General features: G+C 34.9%; 1 protein-coding gene across 1 annotated transcript; it reads left to right on the forward strand.

Moving 5' to 3' along the window:
• Positions 1-4,240: 4,240 nt before the first annotated feature.
• On the forward strand, positions 4,241-21,873 carry fermt1 (FERM domain containing kindlin 1). The gene is made up of 15 exons (XM_081377900.1): positions 4,241-4,286; positions 6,241-6,390; positions 9,665-9,898; positions 10,652-10,786; positions 12,478-12,667; positions 13,849-13,951; positions 15,017-15,124; positions 17,246-17,377; positions 17,959-18,008; positions 18,355-18,479; positions 18,563-18,669; positions 19,713-19,937; positions 20,049-20,173; positions 21,243-21,384; positions 21,497-21,873. The coding sequence occupies exons 2-15, from the start codon at positions 6,249-6,251 to the stop codon at positions 21,668-21,670; spliced, it is 1,992 nt and encodes a 663-aa protein (XP_081234026.1). The 5' UTR covers positions 4,241-4,286; positions 6,241-6,248; the 3' UTR covers positions 21,671-21,873.
• The last annotated feature ends 1,264 nt before the right edge of the window (positions 21,874-23,137 follow it).

Here is a 23,137-nt window from a genome sequence, read left to right on the forward strand (position 1 = left end):
AATGTATAGAAATATAGTGGCATTGACTACTTTTATGGTGCTTTCCTTGCTTGCAGCCTGAATCCCCATTCGCTTTTGTGATATAAAAAAGAGTAGCTGCAAAATATCTTTGTTTATATTCCACAGATGAAAGAAAGTTTTCCTTTTGCGTTGAACGATTGCTTCATGGGTTTTGTAATCTAAATATTAAACTCATCTAGCTGAAATTCAGTCTAGTGACCGAGCATGTATCATCATACGCGTGGTTGTACTATGTAATTTGTGCTTGTGTGTGCGAGATAGAGACAGTTAGCTCACTCGGTGAGGTCTGTGGAATAATTGTACGGTGTGCGCACATGCCAACGTCACTACAGCAAACATTTGCTCGCTTAATTCTATCGTAACCTGAGCCGGGCTTTATTTTCACTACAGGCCAGTAATATTTACTTAGCCAAGCCTGATCCATGCACACAAGTGATCTCAACTGTTTCCTAAGCCATGTTGACATGTTTGACTTGAATTAAATCTGTGGCTGTAAATAAGAAATCTAGAGGGGTTCATCGCTAATCGAGAGCAGAGGCACATTGTAAAACTCAAGTGAGACACAAATAATGAGTGTGGGAATGTCGGGATGGCATAAATCAGTTTTAACTAGAAAGGACTGCACTGCTTAGAGTATGTAACCCGTAATTCTCAACATCAGCCCTCTGCGCACTACATTTGCACAATGCCTTCTTTACACAGTAAATGTGTTTTAGCTTAAAGTAATTAATTAGACTCATTTAAACTGGTCGCCATACGGCACTAAATGAGAATTCTGGAAACCAACAGGTTAAGTGCACTTTTTGGCTTGTCTATTTACTCTCTCTGTCTCCTGTGACTCTGTACGAGGGTTATAACGTTTTGACTGTTTTTCAGATAAAAGATTTCCTGCATCATAAATCGATGAACTTTAGCTTAAAAACAATGAAAAAGTCCCTAATTCCTCTAAGTTTAAAAAAAGTCAGCCCAGATAAAAAATTGCAACAACCATAATAACAAACGTTACTGCTTATAAATAGCACTTCCTAAAACACTTTAGAACTGTTTAGAACTTTCTGGAACTTTCTAGTTCTGTTGAGAACTTTCTGGAATTTTCTAGAACTGTTTTTCTAACAATCCAAATCTTGGTATACGCATATATATAGGAGAGAGGGGCAGAGAGGGAGCTTTATGAGCAAACAACTCAACTTGATACTTTTTAATATTTGTTTCAGTAGCCCATAATGTCACACAAGGTAAGTGATACTAGAAGAACAAGGCTATCTGATCCAATAATCTAGTGAGATTTAAGCAATCACATAGAAGAAGAGGAAGTGTGTCTTTAGAAGAATCTTCACTTGAAGAAAAGTGCAGAATGCCACTCCAAATGCAAATTATTGGACGCTACCAGTTTCTTGGATTCAGAAATCAAAGGAAGAATGGAGCGAATAGTGGAAATACCAACACTGGAAAAAAAAGGTTGCTGCCTTAAATTTTTAAGTACAATCAACTTGGACGTTTAAGTCATTTCAACTTAAATTACATTAAACTGACTTAAAAAACGTATATGCATAGTAAATATAAAGTTCCAAATGCCAAAAACTATTTTTTGATTTCGGGGTGACCTTTTTTCAAAAAGATATTGAAATGAAAGTTGGGTTATACTTTATTTAAGGTGAAGTAGTTACATGTTACTACATGTACTTACTATAGTAATAACTGTAAATTATGCATAATTACAAATAACTCCACTTAAACCAAACCCTATAAATCTATAGTGCATGTAGTTAATTAATAATACTCAGTACTTGAGGAAGTACAATGTAACTATGTAAAATAAAGTGTAACCGAAAGTTAATTTCTTTGTTTTTAGGCAAAAGTTCTTTGAATTAAAGGAACATGAAGTTGTTAAAAAGTTGTAACCCCTGCGCTCACGCTTCATCCTGCTGTGGAAACTTACTTGGGCATCAAAACTCAAGTTCATATGGAATGACCTCGCAGAGAGGCCCTCCTGGCGTTCGTAATTATTAAAATAACATTTTCAAAGAATCATCTGCTGGGTTCGCAGGAAGAGCGTCTTTAAAGGCGAGAAGAGAAAATTAAAAGGCTGATGTGCAGATGGAGTGGCATCCATCACCCCTCTGAACTCTCAGGTTAAGAAGTTGTTTTGTTATCTCCCGCTCGCCCTTTGGGTGTGATTAAGCCTTGTTTTCCCTGTCCGCCTCGTGTACTTGCGCTTAAATGTCAAAACTATGGCAGGAATGCTGGAGCAGAGAGGTCAAATGAGGTCATACGGAGGATGTAAACAACAATGTTTTCTTTTCTTTTTTCTTAATGGACTGATCCACTTAGGGAAAGAGCGCACCGCGAGCGTAGCTTGATCCCACTGGCCTCCGTGTGTGGATTCCTAGCAGGGATTTAGGTTTTAGATCGCAATCGGACCCGACCTGAGTTTTAACACTGGCTAGGGAAGGATCTAATCATCTGCACAATAGATTCTCTATTTGACACGCTGATGCCGCTGAGTGCCTGATCAAACTATAATAAACTGAGTAATTGGTCGAGTCCAGAGAAAAGGTCGTCTGTTTGATATACTGCCCCCTTCTTTATGATGAAATATTCCTGCTGGTGTTCCTGTAGGAATTTGAACACAAGTGTTAACGTTGTGCTTTTCAACTAGAAAACAAAAGATCATAAGCGTTGGACATGGTTTGAATTAGCATAAATGCAAGAGGACACTTCTCCCATGGGAGTAACGGCGCATATTTAGGGTCTTTAGGCTGAGCCTTGACATTTGATATTTTGGTCAAGTCCACATTCCCTGTAAGGTTTACCAAACCATAAAATAATGTCCATAGGGAGACAGAAACTATGTGAGTCTTTAGCCGAAATTGTGGCTAAACTCTGGCTGCGCACCAGCTGTACAGCAACACCTGGTGTTGTGCTGGAGAAACGCAGTTGGGAAACATTTTAGGGCATTTCTGTAGTTTAAAATGTCACATGGTTAAGTTTGTTAAGTTTTTTTTATCTGTGAATCTTGTAAACAGTCTGTCTGTTTCTCAGAAACTAATAATCTTCTCTCACTTTATGACCACAATATGTGCCATTTAATGTCTCTCTCTCATCAGTGTATGGTATTGCATGATTACCATATTCATATACCATGGTATTTGCATGGGACTCCAATGTACTTTAAAGAATGCTATGGTGAATGACAAAAAAAAAAAAAATCAGGGCAAATCCATCATAGCATATTAGTATGCAAAGTCTGACCTCTGCTGGACAGATGAACTGAATGAAGACAAATCAACTTCAAATAAGAAAGCAAAGAAGAAAATTAGGATATAAAAATCTATTTTTATTGTAAGATTTATTTTTATTCGGCTATATAACATTTCTATATTGAAATTACAAATTATTCATTTAAATTCAGTTAATTGTTCTCATTATTTTATACTTTATCAGCATTTTAAGCATCAGTTATATTTAGCCTACGTTTGTGAAATAATAAATTAAAATGGTCAAATACAACATTGGGACCAAATAACATGTGGCTTGTGCGAAATGTAATGTTTATTATGTTGGCTATTTTTAACAACGCTAACTAAATCAGTGTCTTGTATTCCGCATTAAATAACAAAATATTAAAAGTGTAACCTATATAAACTTTTCAAGCAAACCATTTCACAAAAAAACAAAAACAAAAAACAGGGTTGACAGCTTGTAAATTATAAAATATTCTGTTCAAAATTTAATTAAAAGGTGTGACTAACCATTTTAACCGTAGCTATACGGTTGTATAATCCGGTTTAAATCTTTAGTTTTGTTGGCTGGAACTGGTTTAAAAATCTCACAGACACAGCGCACGAGTTAGTCATTATGTCGTCATAGTTTGGGCAACAATTACAACCTAGTTAGTGCTCAGGTATTTGCGTTGTGGCTTGTTTAGTCACTTCCGTTACGGGCCCTTCCTGTATTTCTATGGAACACCGCTATTATGCTACTATGGTGAAAACTGTGTTCCTAATCTTTATAAGCCAGTGACTAACAATGTTCATAAATCAAGCTTGGCTGCTGAAATCGAACACCGTAACGTCACCGACAAGCAATTAACGTACGCGAGTTTATTGGAGAGTTTGAGAGACGTGCGGCACGACTTAATTAATATTCATGAGGTCGGCCTTTGACGTAGTAGAATTCTGGGCGGGGTTTTCTCCAGCTTGCCCACCTGGACAGGAGATCTGTGTTTCACTTTCCAAAGGGTAAATCCTCGGGAACACGTTCAGGTGAGGGGAAAAATATATATATTTTACTCAATTTAGATTATTATATAGCCTAACGGGTTTCTGTTTCGTTTGCTCTGCGCTATTTTATTGGAGAAAATCGCTTAAAATGAGTTTTAACGATGCTAAGAGTTTTATATAGGCTACAAGTTGATATGAGATACCTATTTAAGAAATGTTTTATATCATGCTTTTTGTGAAAAACGTCGGATCGTAGGCCTATGCATTACAATACATTCTGTACTCTTTCCTTTGGGAAAAGTAAGAAATTTTGGTCTGTTCTGAGGTAAATACACATGCTACATTCATTCATTTCTATCTATCACTGTATTTCGAGATAATGAGTAAAACAATTTTTTTTTTTTCGTAATACTATATTCTTACATATATGGTTTTAATTGACATTTGCAGCACCTTAGTTACATCATATCTTGTATATAGGGTTATTCAGTTACATTATGGGTCTTTTTAGATTAAAAGAGTTGTTGATGTCACAGTATGGATCCTTCAGATCAGCATGTTGTAGCAGAGGAAAAGTGAATCCCCCTGAACTGTACAGCTGCTTTTATTTACAGCCCTCATTTCATTTTTGCATAATCTTCAAATGCAAACATGAGCTAATGAATTTATCTTGTATAATGAATTAAATGTCCTACTTGTTTATATCTGGATTCAAGGATCTGTTACATAGGGAATAGTAGTTTTCTTTCTTAGCCTGCGGACATGTTAACCTGCTCGCTTACCAGCTTGGCCCTTGGGCTAGATAAATAGTTGTCTTAGTTCAGAGAGTGTGTTTTATCTCTAATCTAGCCAAACATCTCTCCCTCCCCCACCCTCCTTAGTGAACATGGACAGACCTGGTTAAATAGCAATATTGAGAACTCAAATGCAACTTGTAAAAACATTAATGCTTTCCCATCTTAAGTCACACAAAAAGATCCTTAAAGTCTTGGATTGTGTAGTTTACACAGCAGATCTTGACTCTGTGTTTTTGTGTGTAAGACCCGGGCTTTGTTGTTTATTGATGTACAACCCAACAAGACAGCAGGATGACGGCTCTGTGTGAGTCGTTCTGTTGTTTCTGACTGTGGTCTTGTCTCAGCTTGTCAGGAATTTTAAGCTGAAGTCTCCCCTGTTCTGTAATCACACATCCCTCCTCCACCCTAGTTCTCTGTCTGTCACTCCCTCTGATTTTGTGTAGCCTATGTAAACCTGTACTTACATCAAAAACAGAATGTTTACCCCTTGTTTTATGTATTCTTTATGTCTGTAATGCTATATAAAACATTTAACCTAACAAATCAATAATAAAAAATAGTGGTAAAACTTTACAATAAGGTCTGATTTGTAGTTAATACATTAGCAAACATGAACTGACAATGCAACGAGCGTTATGTTTTTTTTAAAGCATTTATTAATCTTTGTTAATGTTAGTTATGGTAACACTTTGCAATAAGGTCCCATTAGTTAATGTTAATTAATGCCAAAATAATAACTAACAATGAGCAATACATTTGTTACAGTATTTATTAGTCTTTGTTAACAATTTTTTATAAAAATAGAACTGTTCATTGTTCGTTCATGTTAGCTGTGCTTCATTAAATAATATTAACAGATACAGCTTTTGATTTAAATAATAGATCAGTAAATGCTGAAATTAACTATGATTTTTAAATGCTTTAGAAGTATTATTCATTTATAGTTCATGTTAACTAATGTAGTTTTCTAATGTTAACAAATGAGACCTTATTGTAAAGTGTCACCAATAAAGTATAAAAAACACATTTCAAGCAAAACATAAAAAAGGTTTGTTTTCAAATCATAAAATAATCCATATGCTGTTTGGAATGAAGAAAAAAGTATTGTGACACTGAATCACATGAATAGTCTTCTGGATCTGACTATATCATGTGCATGTGGTTGTTCGTAACTGTGTTTGTCTGTGATTTGATTGCAGGCAGAATCATGGCCACTACCGTAGCCAACTCCTGGGAGCTCACCATCCAGGTGGACCAGCGCGAGGGAGATGAGGGCATGAAGTTTAAATTGCGGGTCAAGGGGGATCTCCACGTCGGGGGTCTCATGCTCAAACTTGTAGAGAAGATCAGTGAGTAATTTACAGACTTCTCTGTTGGAGAACCAGCATATGAGTATGAACACGAATTGGTGTAGCTTTTCATTTCTTAAACAACCATGTAGGAAGACACATCATGGCCATATTCCAGGATGACAATGTGAAGATTCATCAGGCTCAAATTGTGAAAGAATGGTTGGGAGGGAGCATGAAGAATCATCTTCACACCTTAAATTAATTGAAAGTCTTTGGGATGTGCTGGAGGAGACTTTACAGAGTGCTGGACTCTTGCATTGTCAATACAAGAACTTGACCAAAAATTGATACACCCCTTGATTGAAATAACATCACAACATTTATTTCCATCAAGAGGTGCATCAATGAAAGATCTTGTATTGACAATGCAAGAGTCCAGCACTCTGTAAAGTCTCCTCCAGCACATCCCAAAGACTTTCAATGAATTTAAGGTCTGGACTCAGAGATGCCAATTCATGTGTGAAAATGATTCTTCATTCTCCCTCCCAACCATTCTTTCACAATTTGAGCCTGATGAATCTTGACATTGTCATCCTGGAATATGGCCATGATGTGTCTTCCTATATGGTTGCTTAAGAAATGAAAGGCTACACACTCCACCACTTAGGGTTAGAAGAATTGTTGCCAAACATATAACATGCTAGAAACATAATAATCACTGCAATAATGATCCAATCATAGACTCTTAAAGGCCCACTGAGGTGCCTTGGAATGTGCAGCTTTGTATGATGCGTTGACGTAATTTACACTGAAACAGGAAGCTAAGGTGGGACATATTGAATGGCCCCTCCCCCTTTTCAAATAGCCAATAGCTTTTAGTTTACCTCAGGTGATGTCATAAAATGACATATTTGGTGATGTCATAAAAATCTGTGATCCATTTTAGCAGAAGTGAGAGACTATAAGTTTTGAATGCTTATATCTCCTAAATGTGAATTTTGTCATTGTTTTGGAACACACCAGCTTATTCAAAACCTTAAGGCTAACATATTCGTGCTAAAAGCTAAAAAAATTACATTTTTATTTAAGGGGGCCTTTAAACATTTGCCTATTTAAATCCAAACAGCAACTTTTTTGGCCGGGAAGTAATGCTTCTGGAAATACTTCATATGTTGTGTGTATGATAACATATTTTATGTGTAATTCATACTAAAAACGTAATGTATTAATAATACTACACTTAATGTCTTTAAATTTCATTCCATTTTAACTGCAGTTTTGTTTCAGCCTCTGTTTGCTACTTTAATACTTTAATTCTGAAAAGCTTTTTAAGAACACGTCAAAGCTCTCAACCCCTGTTAAAAAAGAAACGAAGTAACGAAAAACTAAGTATTCTGGATCCCATTCAAGTGCAGTTCTATAGTCCTAAACACTGGTTGAAATGCGCAGGCACGCCCATGTTTGCCTTACGTATCTTTGTATAGCCTCATGCTCAGAGCTATTGTTCTTTGACTCTGGCGTTGTTTGCTGACGCAGGGTCTGAAGTTCACTGTGTAACTGTGTTAGCCAGAGAGACGTTTGCAAAACATCCTGATTTCCTCTACAGACTCATCAGACGACCCAGTTGCTAATTACTATGCTTTGCCATGTAGCTCTTTAATTGTAAATGGTCATTCTTGAAGCCATATGAACTCAATCTGTTTATAGTCAACGTAATAGGTATATTAGGCACCCCAGAATTTTTCTAGTAGGTTATTACGGGGTGTGAGTCAGATGATGATCAGTGTGGAGGATGAAGGAAATGTGAGTAAAAGAAGAATCATCAAGGTTTAAATGAATTTGTCGTGTCATCAAACATTGCCTCATGTTTGTATTGCTCTGTGGCAACTGGTTTGGTTTATGTCATGGTTGTAGATTAACTACACATTAAACCATTCCACATACATCTTTTCCAGTTCAGCTCTTTAATAATATTTTCCTCAAAGTCCTATACTAACGTGTGCAAAGTAAAATAAAAAATAAAAAAGCAAATAACAGTATTATTTTAGTATTATTTATATACTATTATTGTACTGTGTCATAATATTTTGTAAATATTCTTTTTTTTCAGTTTTCATTTTAATTTAAGTTTTAATAATTTTGTTGTGTACCGTTTGTTAATTTCTTTTTAAATTATTTATAGCTTTAATTTATTTTTCAACTTAATTAAATTTGTTAAGGTAAAAAAAATTCATCTTATATTTTTATTTTTTTTATTTCAACTTTGTCAATGATTTTGAATAGTTTTAGTTAGCAATAACATTACTCACAATTAAACGATTATATATCCTAACCTGTAGGTGTTTTAGGGCTTTACATCAACTTTTCCACATAAACCCAATAAGTACTCATTAATCTAATGTTTTCCGGGCACACTTTATTTGGTTACACTTTATTTTAAGGTGTCCTTGTTACAGTGTAATTATACACTTAAGTACTGATTAATAATAATTAACTACATATACTTACCATAGGATTAGGTTTAGGGTTTGGTTTAGAGTTAGTTGTGTGTAATTATGCATAATTTACAGTTATTACTATTGTTACTACTTGTAACGTGTAACTTGTTACATGTTCTTACTGTTGTAATAACAGCAAAGATGTTTTGTATAGATGCTGTGATAAAGTAAAAAGATATGTTTTGCGACAGTGACTGTCTGCTCCATCAAAATATCATATTACTATAGTTGTGTCCTAATTCAGAGACTGTGGGCTTTGAAGGATGCAGCCTTTGAATTGAGACACAGCGTATGAATGGGAGAATGTGCAATGCACAATATGGCTAAATAAGTCCCGCCTAGAAACAGCTATAGAAACAGTCATGAATTCTGAGATTTTTGTGATAACATAAACAGATTATGACTGTACTTCTTATGACTACACATGTCCATTGGCTGGTCATGATTTGAGTGTTTAGAAACTACATTTATGAGACAGTTGTTGTCAGATTTCATTGGTGATTTCAAATATGAAATGTCATCGTAAACTTGGTAAATAGCTTTGGAGAATTTGATGTTTCCACATTCAAAGAGAAAGGAGCTGTACTTTCATGACTGAAATAGATGCCAGAGAGGCGCTGCCAGTGAAATGACTTTAATGCCTTAAAGGGACTTTGCCTCCGTGTACTAGGTCTTAAAAGTTATTACCAAAATCTGTTTCACTATTGAATTGCTTGTGGGGGGTTTTACTTTTGGAGCCCTACTGTTGTGCTCTATATGTGTGTGTGTGGAGATAAATGGCATCAGAGCATTGTCTCAGGCTCATGTTCTCACAGTATGACGTTCTCTGTCAGAGGCTCCTCAGGACTGGTCCGATCATGCCATCTGGTGGGAGCAGAAGAGCTGCTGGCTGCTGAAAACACACTGGACTCTGGATAAATATGGAGTCCAGTCGGACGCTGACCTGCGATACACTCCACAACACAAACCCCTGTTTATCCAGCTGCCCAACATGAAGACCATCAAGCTCCCGGTTACCTTCTCTGGTGTGGTCTTCAGAGCCGTGGCTGAGATCTGCAAAGCACTCAGTAAGAACAAGTGCAAAGGAAAATAATGTATTTGTTATATTAGAAAATATTATTAATATAATATTACATTGCAATTGCTTAAAAATGCTTACATGAAAAAGAAATCGGGTTAATTTGGGATAATTGGGATTTTATTTTACAGTCATTTCCATGACAAAAGGGTCCACATTTACCCTAATTCACCTATTTTAAAATATTGTGTAAAATGTAGGAATGTGTTGTAATACTAATTCAGGTTTGTGTCATTTAGATACCACTTTATATCATATGGACAATCATTAAAAACAAACATTTATGATTAACGCTTTTGAGTGAACCTGATACTAGAACTGGAAATTTAACTGCAAATGTGGCACAGAAGCACTTCTGAAGTGGCAATAAGGTGTCTTTACGCAACTGTTTAATGCTGCTCAGAGGTGGCATAAATGCATTTACACAACCATTTTAATTGCATATTGTTATACTAGGGGCCGAGGTGGGTCAGAGCAGGCATACTTTAGTCTGACTTTAATGCAGCTTTGCGTCTTTACACAGCATTTCGAGAAACTCAGCTGAATGAAGATGCCTCTATACAACTAAATTCGAAACTTTTAAAAATAGACACTTAATACATTTAAAACTAAAAAAATGCTTAAAAAAGCAATACCTTTTTTACATGAAAAAAATGCTGAGTAATTTATTTTTCCATTATTTCTTTCTCTACATTAGTTGATTCTTTACTAAACTGTGTATGTTTTCATTCTTTGTTCTCAGACATTAGAAGATCTGAAGAACTTTCTCTTCTGAAACCAATAGATGAACCAAAGAAGAAAAAGAAAAAAGACAAGGGTGCAGAATCAGCCATTGATGAGATATTGAACATGGACATCGCCAGCGGAATGGCAGGAGGTATTTATTTGCTGAACATGGCCATGAGGATTTAGCTTTTTGTGGATTACAATGAAAAACAAGCATCAACAAACCAAAAAAAAAAAAAAAAGAACCACTTAATCATAACCAATAACATACAAATATACAAAACAATAAAACATTCATTCAAATAAATATACATTCTTAGACTGTTAACTAGGGCTGTGTATTGGCAAGAATCTGGCGATACGATACGTATCACGATACATGGGTCACGATTCAATATATTGCAATATATTTCGATACTGTGCATAAGGCGATATATTGGGATTTTTTTAAAGTAAAATATATTAAAAATATTTAAAAAAAAAGACATGATGTGCATAAAAGTCAAAGAAGTTTACTTTAGGTAAACAATTCAGTACACAGAAAATCAAACTGCCAGTTTGGGATTGTGGTTCACAGGTTCTTAGTGAGCAAATTTTTATATGCTCAAGTAGGCATTAATCAAAGAAAATGGGTACATAGCCCCTGTCACAATACAAAACAACAACGTGAACTGGACGAAAATGAATGAAAGTGGATGAAAGTGAACAAAATGAATGTGTCATATATTGAAATCAAGTTTTATGTGATAAAAGATTTTAAAAGAACTGGACGCGCGAATGAGGCGAACCGCGCCGCGCTAAACGCCTCGTACCGGACCTCCAGACGCGCGTAAACGTGTCTTTGCATTGACTTAACATTGAAATCACTCGCGCCAGATGCTCTATTCGCGCGTTTGGTGTGAACGATGCACGCGATTACATTTAGAAATAGACAAACTTTGTTTCCAAATGCACCAAGCTTTCAATTGTATAAACTTTTATAAAACCAGCCAATATAATCACAATAAACACATCCAAAATGAAATATTCAACATATATATAACAACTGCACAACGTCTAATTTGTAAACAAAATGATTTACGCACTAAATCCAGCATAAACTCCGGCACAATTTGCATATGTTTAAACTCTCAAGACAGACGTCACATCCCGAACCTCACAGCAATTGGCTGCCGACTGCGTTTTTCGCTTGATATTTGTATAAAGGAACTGCCCAACTTTTTGACGCTCTCGGTCGCTCTCAAAGCTTTCTCCGGTCCGCTGTCAATCCTAAAATGTCCAGTGGACACGCACCGTTATAGGCGAGCCTGGCGAGGACACTAGTGGTGCGTCTCAGCATAGCTATCTAGTGGTAGGGATTTAAACAACATAAACGTGAACCACTGTCTTACGGTCTTACCATGAATATTTTTGGACGTAAAAAAAAAAAAAAAAAAAAAAAAAAAAATCGATATTGCGTTTTTGAAAATCGATACAGTATTGCAAAATAAAATATCGCGATACTCAAGTGTATCGATTTTTTCTTACACCCCTACTGTTAACCATACATAATTTTTTCTTCAAAAATAAATAAATAAATAAATACAAAAAAAAAACTAGGTAAATAAAGTTCATTTTAATTAAATGTACAGTGATTAAGTAAGCATTATGCATTTAGGCTTCCAGATAAAAATCTTATTATAATCTTATTTCCTTTTGTACAAGTTTTAAACGCTTTAATATGCATTTTTTTAATTCTAGAAAATACTGTGGATTGCTTCTGGATAGTTATCAACAGTTTGCATAAACATGTAAGTCTTAAACAAATAATAATTTACAAGTTTACCTTTATACTTTCTACAGGAGCTCTTGGTCTGTACAGTAAAACGATGACTCCGACCTATGACCCTGAGAGCGGCTCTCCTGCGTCTTCCACCAGTCTGTGGTTCGGAGAGAGTCCCCTGACGGCCAGCCAGCCCAACCTTCCACCGGAGGAACTGGCCAAACTCTACAAGCCTCTCACTGTGGATGATAAAGCAGCCATTAATGCTGGGTAAGAGAGAGACACAGACAGGCACACTTACATTACCATTCAAAAGAGGTCTCTTACATTCACAAAGGCTGGGTTTATTTGATCAAAAATACAGTAAACAGTAATATTGTGAAATATTATTACAATTTAAAATGTATTCCTTTGATGTCAAAGCTGAATTTTCAGCATCATTACTCCTGTCTTCAGTGTCACATGATCCTTCAGAAATCATTCTAATATGATGATTTACTGCTCAAGATACATTTTGATTATTTTCAATGTTTGAAACTGTTGTGCTGCTTAATATTTTGCCGAAACCGATACCGCATAAATTTTTTTCAGAAATCTTCGATGAATAGAAGGTTCAAAAGAACAGCATTTATTTGACATAAAAATCTTTTGTAACATTTTAAATGTCTTTACTGTCACTTTTGATTAAATTTAGCAAGGATGCATTAAATTACTGAATTAAATGTTTGAATGATAGTGTTTGACCCCTGATCCTATGTCTCCAAGAATAGAGATTCATTCAATATCTTTATTAATAGATCTTCATGCTTCAGTTCATAACACAGGTAGTTTTGTTTCTAAAATCTGATTGGACATTCATTCCAAAGCGTTCAGTGCCATTACAATAGCCACACACCTGTGATTTAATAGTTATAACTATTACTCTATGTATACATCTTTTTTTTTTTTTTTATTCAACATTTATTTTAGCATATTGCTGTTTTTACTGTTTAATTCAAGATATATTTCACCTCATTCCCAAAAAAACAATCATTTACTATGGTAAAATCACAGTAGCACACGCTTTGAATAATGAATTGCCTTAAAGTTGTGATAGTCGTTGTGACGTTTATCCAAGCAGAAATGAAGGACTGGACTTGCTTTTGTCTATTGGGAATTGATTGGATTGTTGGATGGTTGTGGTTTGCTATTGGTGGATCTCATGTGAGTGACAGGTTGCCCCGCCCTCACGCCAGTAAACACATCATCAGAGAAGAGAAGAGATGTTGCTGCAAGAGGGATGGGAAGCTATTCTGTTTACGATGCACATGCATTTAAAATAATGTGCACTATTATTAAAACCCTTGGGCAACATAAAAAAAATTAGAATTGTCATGTTGACTAATATATTGCTGTATGTATTGATCAGTTTTTGTGAATTTGTGTATTCTAACTGAGACGTTGATCTGCAGGTGGCTGGATTCCTCTCGCTCGCTGATGGAACAGGGAATTCAGGAAAATGACAGACTCTTGCTGCGATTCAAGTACCACTGCTTCTTTGACCTCAACCCAAAGGTGAGAGACCAACTATTCCTTTAAATTATACCACATTATATTAAAGAGGACCTATTATGCTTTTTTACATGTTCAACTTTCTTTAGTGTGTAATGTTGCTGTTTGAGCATGAAAAAGTTCTGCAAAGTTACAAAACACAAAGTCACTCCAAAGGGAGTTATTCTCTATATCAGTGAGCACTGTTTCTGAACTCCCTGAAACGCCTCCATTGTAGTCTTGAGTTTTCTTCTGGGAACAAACACGTCACAATATTCCTCATTTACACACCGACTTTTTGGGACTTTAGCTTATTCACCGTATCCCCCAGAGTTAGATAAGTCCATACATAGCCTTCTCATCTCCGTGCGTGCCGTAACTCTGTCTGACGCACCCACCGCTAGCCTAGCTTAGCACAAAGACTGGAGGCAAACGGCTCCAGCTAGCATACTGCTCTCAATAAGTGACAAAATAACGCCAACATTTTCCTAGCCGTTTGCCTCCAGTCTTTGTGCTAAGCTAGGCTAGCGGTGGGTGCGTCAGACAGAGTTACGGCACGCACGGAGATGAGAAGGGTATGTATGGACTTATCTAACTCTGGGGGATACGGTGAATAAGCTAAAGTCCCAAAAAGTTGGTGTGTTCCTTTAAATAATAACCCGCCCAAAGCATATGCAAAAAAAGGGGAAGGCCTGGTTGAGTTGAGTCAGTAGTGTGTTGAAACTCAAGGTTATGGTAAGGAGCTTTGCGATTGGTCAACCACTCAAAGCAGTTGACCAATCACAACACACTGGTCCAGCAGCCAGTCAGAGCACATCTCACTATTCAAAAGGAGGGGCTTCATGTAGACTGGAACTAAAACAGAGCGTTACTGACAGACTGGGACGAGAGGAGCTGCAACAATGTTAAATATGTGAAAAATAATGTTTTTGAAAATTCAAGCATAACAACCTATTCCAGTAGACTCCACAAACAAAATCAAGACTTTGTAAAAGGCATAATATGGCATCTTTGAGATGTGACTCAAATGTTTATGGATGACAATGTTAGATGGCCCGATATGTCTAAATGAGCTTTTTCTTCTCGTAGTATGATGCTGTGAGAATCACACAGTTGTATGAACAGGCCCGCTGGGCGATACTGTTGGAGGAGATCGACTGCACTGAAGAAGAGATGCTCATGTTTGCATCCCTGCAGGTACAGGACGACTGTTCTCAGTTCCCCAGCTAACAGGGAACATTCTCAGAACTTTGGCTAACGTTCTGGAAAAGTTCTCTCAAAGTTATGAGCAAACTTTAATAGAATATTCATTCAGTTATCTGGTCTTTAAAAATGTTCTCAAAATCTTAGCACAAAAACAGTATTATAGATCATTCATGGGACTTTTTTTCTAAACTGTTTTAGTTGGATGTTCGTCTTACATTTTTTAAAAGTTGCTACTTTTAAAGTTTTTAGTTACTACTGTTTAACTACTGTTTCACTAGTTACTACTGAATGTTTAAGAGAACATTCAAAAGTAACGTTAATACGTTACATAATGTTTGCAAAATGATAAAATGGTATGTTCCCTTAATGTTTGAGAGAGAAAAAATCAGATATGACGTTTCCATAACTAAATGAGGATGTTAGCAAAATGTTCTTAGAACATATTTTTTTTTTGTTTCTGTTCATTATTTTATTTCAAATTTATTCCAGAATATTTATTCCAGTTCCAGAAAGCAAGAAAAGTTATTTAGACATTCGTTGGCTCCAGTATTATTTTAGTATCATTGAGATACTATTATAGTTTTTATTAATATTTTGTATTAGCTTTTGTTTATAATTTCTGTTTTCATTTTAATATTAGTTCGTTTTAGTAATTTTGTTGTTTTTTGACATTTTTATTTTAAAGGAGAACTCCGGTCAATTTTAACATTGAGCTCATTTTTTTGTACATTTGGAGTGCTGTCAATACAGAGAACAACGACAAAAATCGGTGTTGCCTACACCGTGTTATTCTATTTTTAAAATTTGCACCCTGTTGACTTCAATGGGGCAAGTACTAAACCTGCTTTTAGCCTCTTAACATCCTTGATGTGTCATTACGATTGCCGAGTTCACGCACGTGATCATAGGTACTAAACCTATGCGTGTGAACTCGGCAATCGACTACTTTGGACTTCACCCGAAAACAGGATGTAAACACAGGTATTTGCGCTGGCTTAAATAACATCATTTTTATACATTTCTTTCACATCTACTGCAGTCAGATCCACTCTTGTTCACTCAGAAGGAATCACTCACATTTTCTGTGCACTTGTAATGACACAAGGATGTTAAGAGGCTAAAAGCAGGTTTAGTACTTGCCCTATTGAAGTCAACAGGGTGCAAATTTTAAAAATAGAATAACTCGGTGTAGGCAACACCGATTTTTGTCATTGTTCTCTGTATTGACAGCACTCCAAATGTACAAAAAAATGAGCTCAATGTTAAAATTGACCGGAGTTCTCCTTTAATGTCTCTGAAGTTTAAAAAAAAAAAATATATATTTTAGTAAAAGTTAAGCTAAAGGAAAATAAGAAATGTTCGGGAAAAAAAAGATTGTTTTTTTTTATTTTATTTTATAGTTTTTTATGGCTTTAGTTTTTGTTAACTATAGTAAAACATCATCTGACAAGTATGCTCTAACATATAGTATTTAGTGTCATGACATATCTTAAATGGTTTTGAGTTACGGTGAATTCTTTAGTGTCGTCCTTTCTCGCCTGAAGCTATGAGATAACTTACTTTGAGGACAAAGGATGTGACATTCCACGACACAAAATAGCATTCAGTTACGCAGTTTTGTGCTGGTAATCTATATCTATGATCAGTGTGAGATGGGAAATCTGGCTAACTGTGTCACTGTGGGCTCAGGTCAGGTGGTAATTGGGGCAGGAAAATCTGTTTTGAATGCAGGATGATGGCAGACATGCCTGAACAACAAAAAAAGACAGAATATTAGATGACAGAATAATGCTTGCACAGACAAGCATTCTCCCACCTTTTCCTCCCTTTTTAGCACATTATTTGCTGCTAAAATTATGTGCATTGAAACTACAAGTTTTTTTCTGTAATGTTAGCATGTAGTAAAGTTTGTAATCTACTTCATTAGTTATTTACTGAGAACTCGCCATTAAAACTCTATTTATATTCATTCATAGGTGAAATGTATAATTTTGTCAGTGTCTTCTTAGTCTTGAACTCCGTTATTGACTGACCAAAATGAGTTTTGGGTGCTAGTTTTTGCAATTCATCTTAATTGGCGTTTCAAATGTATAATACTTGAATCTTTTCTAGTATCACATCTGTAAACTGACCTTGTCAACGGAGCCACTGACTAATTCCAACGAACCAGAGATTGATGAAGTCGAGGCTGCGCTCTCAAACTTAGAATCTACCCTGGAAGGACGGAACGCTGATAAGATCCTGGTATCTGTGATTTTCATGACATTATGATTAGATTTTCTTCATAAGGATGTTAGCTTTATGACTGATATTAGGTTGCCTGGTATAATAGCCAGTTTATTATATCTGAAATGAATCTGGCTGATATTTAAGTTGTTTATATACATTTCTGTTCATAATCTTGGGGTCAGTACAACTTTTATTCAGCAAGGATGCATTAAATTGATCAAAAGTGACAGTAAAGACATTTATGGTGCAAAAGTAATATCAAATAAATGCTGGTTTTCAAGACTTTCTGAAAAATGTATCACCTTCCAAAAAAAATATTAGCATTGATAATAATAAGAAATGTTTCTTGAGCTGCAAATCAGCATATTAGAATGATTTCTGAAGGATCATGTGACACTGAAGACTGGAGTAATGATGCTGAAAATTCAGCTTTGAATCAACATAAAATATATTCAAATAGAAAATAGTATTAATATTTTATAATATACTGTAACTGTTTTTGATCAAATAAATGCAGCCTTTTTTCAAGACATCTTCCAAAAAAACATTACAAATCTTACCATCTTATGAATATTAACGTGTGCTTTTTTTTCCAGGAAGATATCACTGATATTCCAAAGCTGGAAGATACACTTAAACTGTTTAGGTGAGTTTAAGGTTATCAAAATTGCTAGTGAAAAATAAATCAACTTACTATTTCAGTATAAAAGTCTAGGTTGTTACAGATTTCTCTTTGAAAGCAAAGCAAATTATTAACAAATAATCTTTGAAAAATAGTTTATTTGAGGTAAACAGACGATAAATGATACAGACGATAATTGTTAATTAGATGCGTATCATGGTACTGAATGATAGCCTATTCATATACCATGGTTCCATGTATAAAACAGTACTTTTTGTCAGTAAAACATTTTTTTGTGTCTAGAACTGCAATAATCTGCAATAACTATACAGTGCATATTTACTTACCTGTTCATTTGTTTGCTCTACAGGCCCAAACGATTGACGTTAAAGCCGTATAAGGAGTACTGGTTTGTTTTTAGGGACACCACCATTTCTTATTTCAAAAACAAAGAGTCTGCCAATAAGGAGCCCATTGAGCAACTCCATCTACGAGGTGAGCGGCCAATCAGAGAGAAGATCATTCATTTTAATATAGCCAATGCATCATTGTGATAATGCATATCATTAATCATACAGGATGTGAGGTCATTCCTGATGTCAACGTCACCGAGAGGAAGTTCGGCCTTAAGCTGTTACTGCCAGCAGCTGACGGAATGAACGAGGTTTATATTCGCTGTGACAATGTGAGTTTTATTTTTGTGTTTTATATGTAGATTTTTGCACACATCCTTTTGATTTTTTTTATAAAATGAACATAAGAAACGTAGTGTTATTAATATTTCACAATAAACATTTACTGAACTGAAGAAACGTACGTTACTTGATTATTTTTTTTTTTTTTAGAAAAATCATGTTAAATTGTCAAATATAACACATTAGGCTTTCAAAGAACGTTTATTGGTTAATTTCTCAATCATCATTGTAATTTGATATCATCATATGTTTTGCTTTTTTTTACTTTTATCATAAAACTAAGCTTCATATTAAGACGTATTATGGGGGGAAACTGAAAGCGACGACTGAATTTTAAATGCATTTTTTGTTAGTAGTCTGTTATACTGATGTTACATTTTGGCCATAAAAATAACAATAACACCAAATTGCATATTTCTGTTCAGTTTGGGTCTCTGAGGGGAAAAAAATTCCTCCTCAAATGTGAGCTACATATTCTCACTATAAAAGTATCAGATATACAAAACATAAAACATGTTAACTTATTTTTTTTATTATTATAATTTGTTTAAATATAATGCATTACATTGGTCAAAAGGGAAACAGTAAAGACATTTAAGGTACAAAAGGTTTTGATATCAAATAAATGCTGTTTTTTAAAACTTTCTATTTATCAAAGAATCCTGAAAAATAAAAAAATAAATCACACCTTCCTCAAAAATATTAGCATTGATAATAATAATACATGTTTCTGAACAGCAAATCGTCATATTAGAATGATTTCTGAAAGACCATGTGACACTGAAGACTGGAGTAATGATGCTGAAAATTCAGCTTTGACATCACAGGAATAAATTACATTTTAAAATGTATTAAAATAGAAAACAGTTTTTTTATATTGTAATAATATTTCATAATATGTATGCATAAAAAGGTTCAATAAACTACTAGATTTTTCTGACTATTATGCCATTTTACAGGGTTAAATTACAATCAGAAGCTTTATGAGCGTTTGCATTTATTTGTTTCTTCTGCTAAAACTAAATGAAAACAGGAAACGCAGTACGCCAAGTGGAAAGCTGCCTGTATTTTGGCCTCTAAAGGAAAGACGATGGCTTACAGCTCGTACCGCACCGAGGTGAAGAACATCCAGTCGTTCCTGCAGATGAAGAGTCTAGCGCCCCCTCCTGGCCAGGCAGCGCCTGACGTAGAGTCCATGGAGATGAATGCCGAGTGCTTCGTTTCTCCCCGATATGCAAAGAAGTACAAGACCAAACAGGTGAGACACACAGAATGGCAGGATATGGCTCATTTTCACTATGACATAACATCATTGGCTATCTGAGATCTGTTACAATAATAGCAACATTTTTTTGTATTCTTATTTTAGCTGACCACACGAATCTTGGAGGCCCATCACAATATATCCCAGCTTTCCCTCATGGAGGCTAAAATGCGTTTTATCCAAGCTTGGCAGTCCCTGCCCGAATTTGGCATCAAGTACTATATCGTCAGGTAATTTTGCTGAACAACAGATTGATTTGTGCAATGCATTTTTAGGGACATACTAAGGCTGAGTTTGGTTTTGAACCCTTCAACCATGAATTATGATTAAGATTGTAGTTGTCTTTGAAGTTGTGGACTATAAGTGCTTTTTAGAGTTCAGTTTTTCGAAAGTTAAATGAGTTTACATCGAAATGTCTAGTCTTGTTTTCTGTAAAATTAAAATGGTCATTTAATGAGAGTTGTCTTTCAATTTCAAGGTTAAATATTTTAAGATGTGTTTTTTTTTTTTTTCAATAATACTAAATGCATAGGACTATTCAATTATTCATTTAGTATAGTCCACTTTTGACTTTCTGTTCATTTCATTATTCAAATATACAGATACTTCACAGCGGTTTGTACAAATTATATAGTCATGGAATCATTCAAACACAAACACATACACATGCAACAAAAATTAGACATACAATTTCCAGTGTCAAGTACTTTTGCTGAACAACAGGTTGATTTGTGGCTGTTATTTCTCAGGGACATTTCTAGGGTTTTTGAACCTTTAAACAATGAAATATGATTAAAATTTTAAGTTTCTTTGACATTGTGTACTCCTAACTAAGTGCTTTTTTCAGTTCAATTTTTCAAATGATAAATGAGTTTACATTAACACATCATCAAAATGTACAAGTGTGTTTGGCTATTTTTCTAACAAAAACAAAGAATTTAATTGGGATTTAATAGTTCGATTGCATTGAGATGAAATGTCAACTTTCATTATAAGGTTCAACTTTTTGTCAATTTCATATTCAAGCACTGATCATTTTTGGTGCTTGAAATGCAATATACAGATACTTCACATGTAGCTGTGAAAGTCTGTTTGAACAAACTAATAGTCAATGAATCATTCAAACGCATGCTGAATATGATTTGTTTCATAAATTAGACATAATAGTATCGTAAGGTAATTTTGCTGAACTACAGATTGATGTGTGCCTGGCATTACTCAAGTCTGAATATGGTTTTTGAGCCCTTCAACCATGAAATAAGATCAAAATCATTTCACTTTGTCTTTTGTGTGCCACAGATTCCGAGGGAGCAAGAAAGATGAGCTCCTGGGGATTTCCTACAACAGGCTGATCCGCATCGACATGTCGACCGGTTTGCCTGTGACCACCTGGAGGTTCTCCAACATGAAACAATGGAACGTCAACTGGGAGATTAAACAGGTGAATAACCTTCATATAATGGGGTTATAAAATAGGTGAATAAAATAACCTTATTAACCCGTGTGGCTGGTGCAAAGATGACTTTTTTTGAGTGTGTTTATTTGTGTTACAGGTGGCCATTGAGTTTGACCAGAGCGTGTCCATTGCGTTCTCCTGCCAGAGCTGCGACTGCAAAGTGGTTCACGAGTATATCGGAGGATACATTTTCCTTTCAACGCGCTCAAAAGACCAGAATGAAACATTAGATGAAGAACTCTTCCACAAACTCACGGGAGGACAAGACTGACCTCACATCAACACGTCGGGACTCTGACATGGTCCTTAGTGTTGCAGGAAAGCAATTTGTATAGTGGTTTTTTTTTGTTTTTTTATCTGCCAAAGTCGTTTTATATTTGTATTAAGACACACAAGCCTTGTGCTCAAAAGAGAAAATAAATTGGATTATTTAATCCATATTTTTAATCCATTAAATACATTTGCTGACTCTTGACGTTTTTATTTTTGTTGTTTTTGCATCTGAACAATATACATCATTTACTATGCACATTTCCATACGTGAATTTGTGTTATAGACGTGATACAGTAAGGAAATGCATATCTCATGCAACAAACCTTTCTGGATTAAAGGACAATAGTATACAGAAGGAAGTTCAACACTCTTATTTCTAAACCTAATCTAAAGTCATTTTTGCTTATTAGTATGTTTGAATTAGACATTGCAGCAGCAAATACATTGGTTAATGAAGTGTGATTAAATACATAGTATACTTGTGTATATTTGTATATTTTATATAAGTATATTTGTGTAATTTAATACAGTTCATTATAAAAGTTTTTTATTTATTTTGAGGAATACTGAATGCTTTCGTGCAAGTGAGATTTAGTCTAGAACTACAATAACCATCATGTTTACACAGCGCACACAACACCTCACTTATATTTTGTCAGTCAATAAATGTGAAAAAGTAACTTAGATATTTTGTTGTAAATTGAAAAAGTAATGCGTTACTTTACTAATTACTTGAAAAAAGTAATCTGATTACATTACTCAAGTTACTTGTAATGAGTTACCCCCAATGCTTTTGGCTTGTTTTCTGAAAAAAAGTTATTTTGTTTTCATTATGTTGGCTGGAAAATCTTAAAATAGTCTAATTAAATATTCACTTCCATTATGAGATCCCATGTTGTCTGAATTTCATAATCAAGTACTGATAATTGATCATACTTGAAATGGAATGTATTTAACTGCTATTTCACGAATGTTTGTAAAAACTAACATGCTGAATATGAGGTATTTTTATAAATTAGATGTAAAATTAGCCTTTAGTTTTTAATAATAGAACCAAATGTGATCTAGCTGTACATTATAGGCTACTTTACATATACAGTACTTGCAATACATGCACTATTATGTTAGAAATATTGGTATTTTAGTAATGATAACCATAATAGGGCATAAAACAAACTTATAAAGGACAATCGCGGTACCATAGTACAGAGATAATTCCATGATATAGTCATTGTACGTGTCAGACAACCATGGTAGCTTATGTTTAGTAGTTTTGCAAGTTTAATTCAAGTTTCAGGATTAATTAATTTATAAAGCACATTTAAAAACAGCCACAAGTCTGAGCAAAGTGCTGTACAAAACATCTTAAACACAAATCCTTTATATACACACTTAAGATAATAGACAGAAATATTTTTTATATATATATTTTATTAGTATACACATAATGTGAGGTTTGGTCAC

Source organism: Scardinius erythrophthalmus (assembly GCF_964197995.2).
Source record: "Scardinius erythrophthalmus genome assembly, chromosome: 11".
NCBI lineage: Eukaryota > Metazoa > Chordata > Actinopteri > Cypriniformes > Leuciscidae > Scardinius > Scardinius erythrophthalmus.

What these genes read in the sequence shown, in the direction of transcription:
- fermt1 (XM_081377900.1), top strand. Translation starts at nt 6,249, where the DNA reads ATGGCCACTACCGTAGCCAACTCCTGGGAGCTCACCATCCAGGTGGAC. An exon ending in TGAGATCTGCAAAGCACTCA is followed by an intron (nt 9,899 to 10,651) that starts GTAAGAACAAGT and finishes CTTTGTTCTCAG; the next exon opens with ACATTAGAAGATCTGAAGAA. An exon ending in TCTTTGACCTCAACCCAAAG is followed by an intron (nt 13,952 to 15,016) that starts GTGAGAGACCAA and finishes TTCTTCTCGTAG; the next exon opens with TATGATGCTGTGAGAATCAC.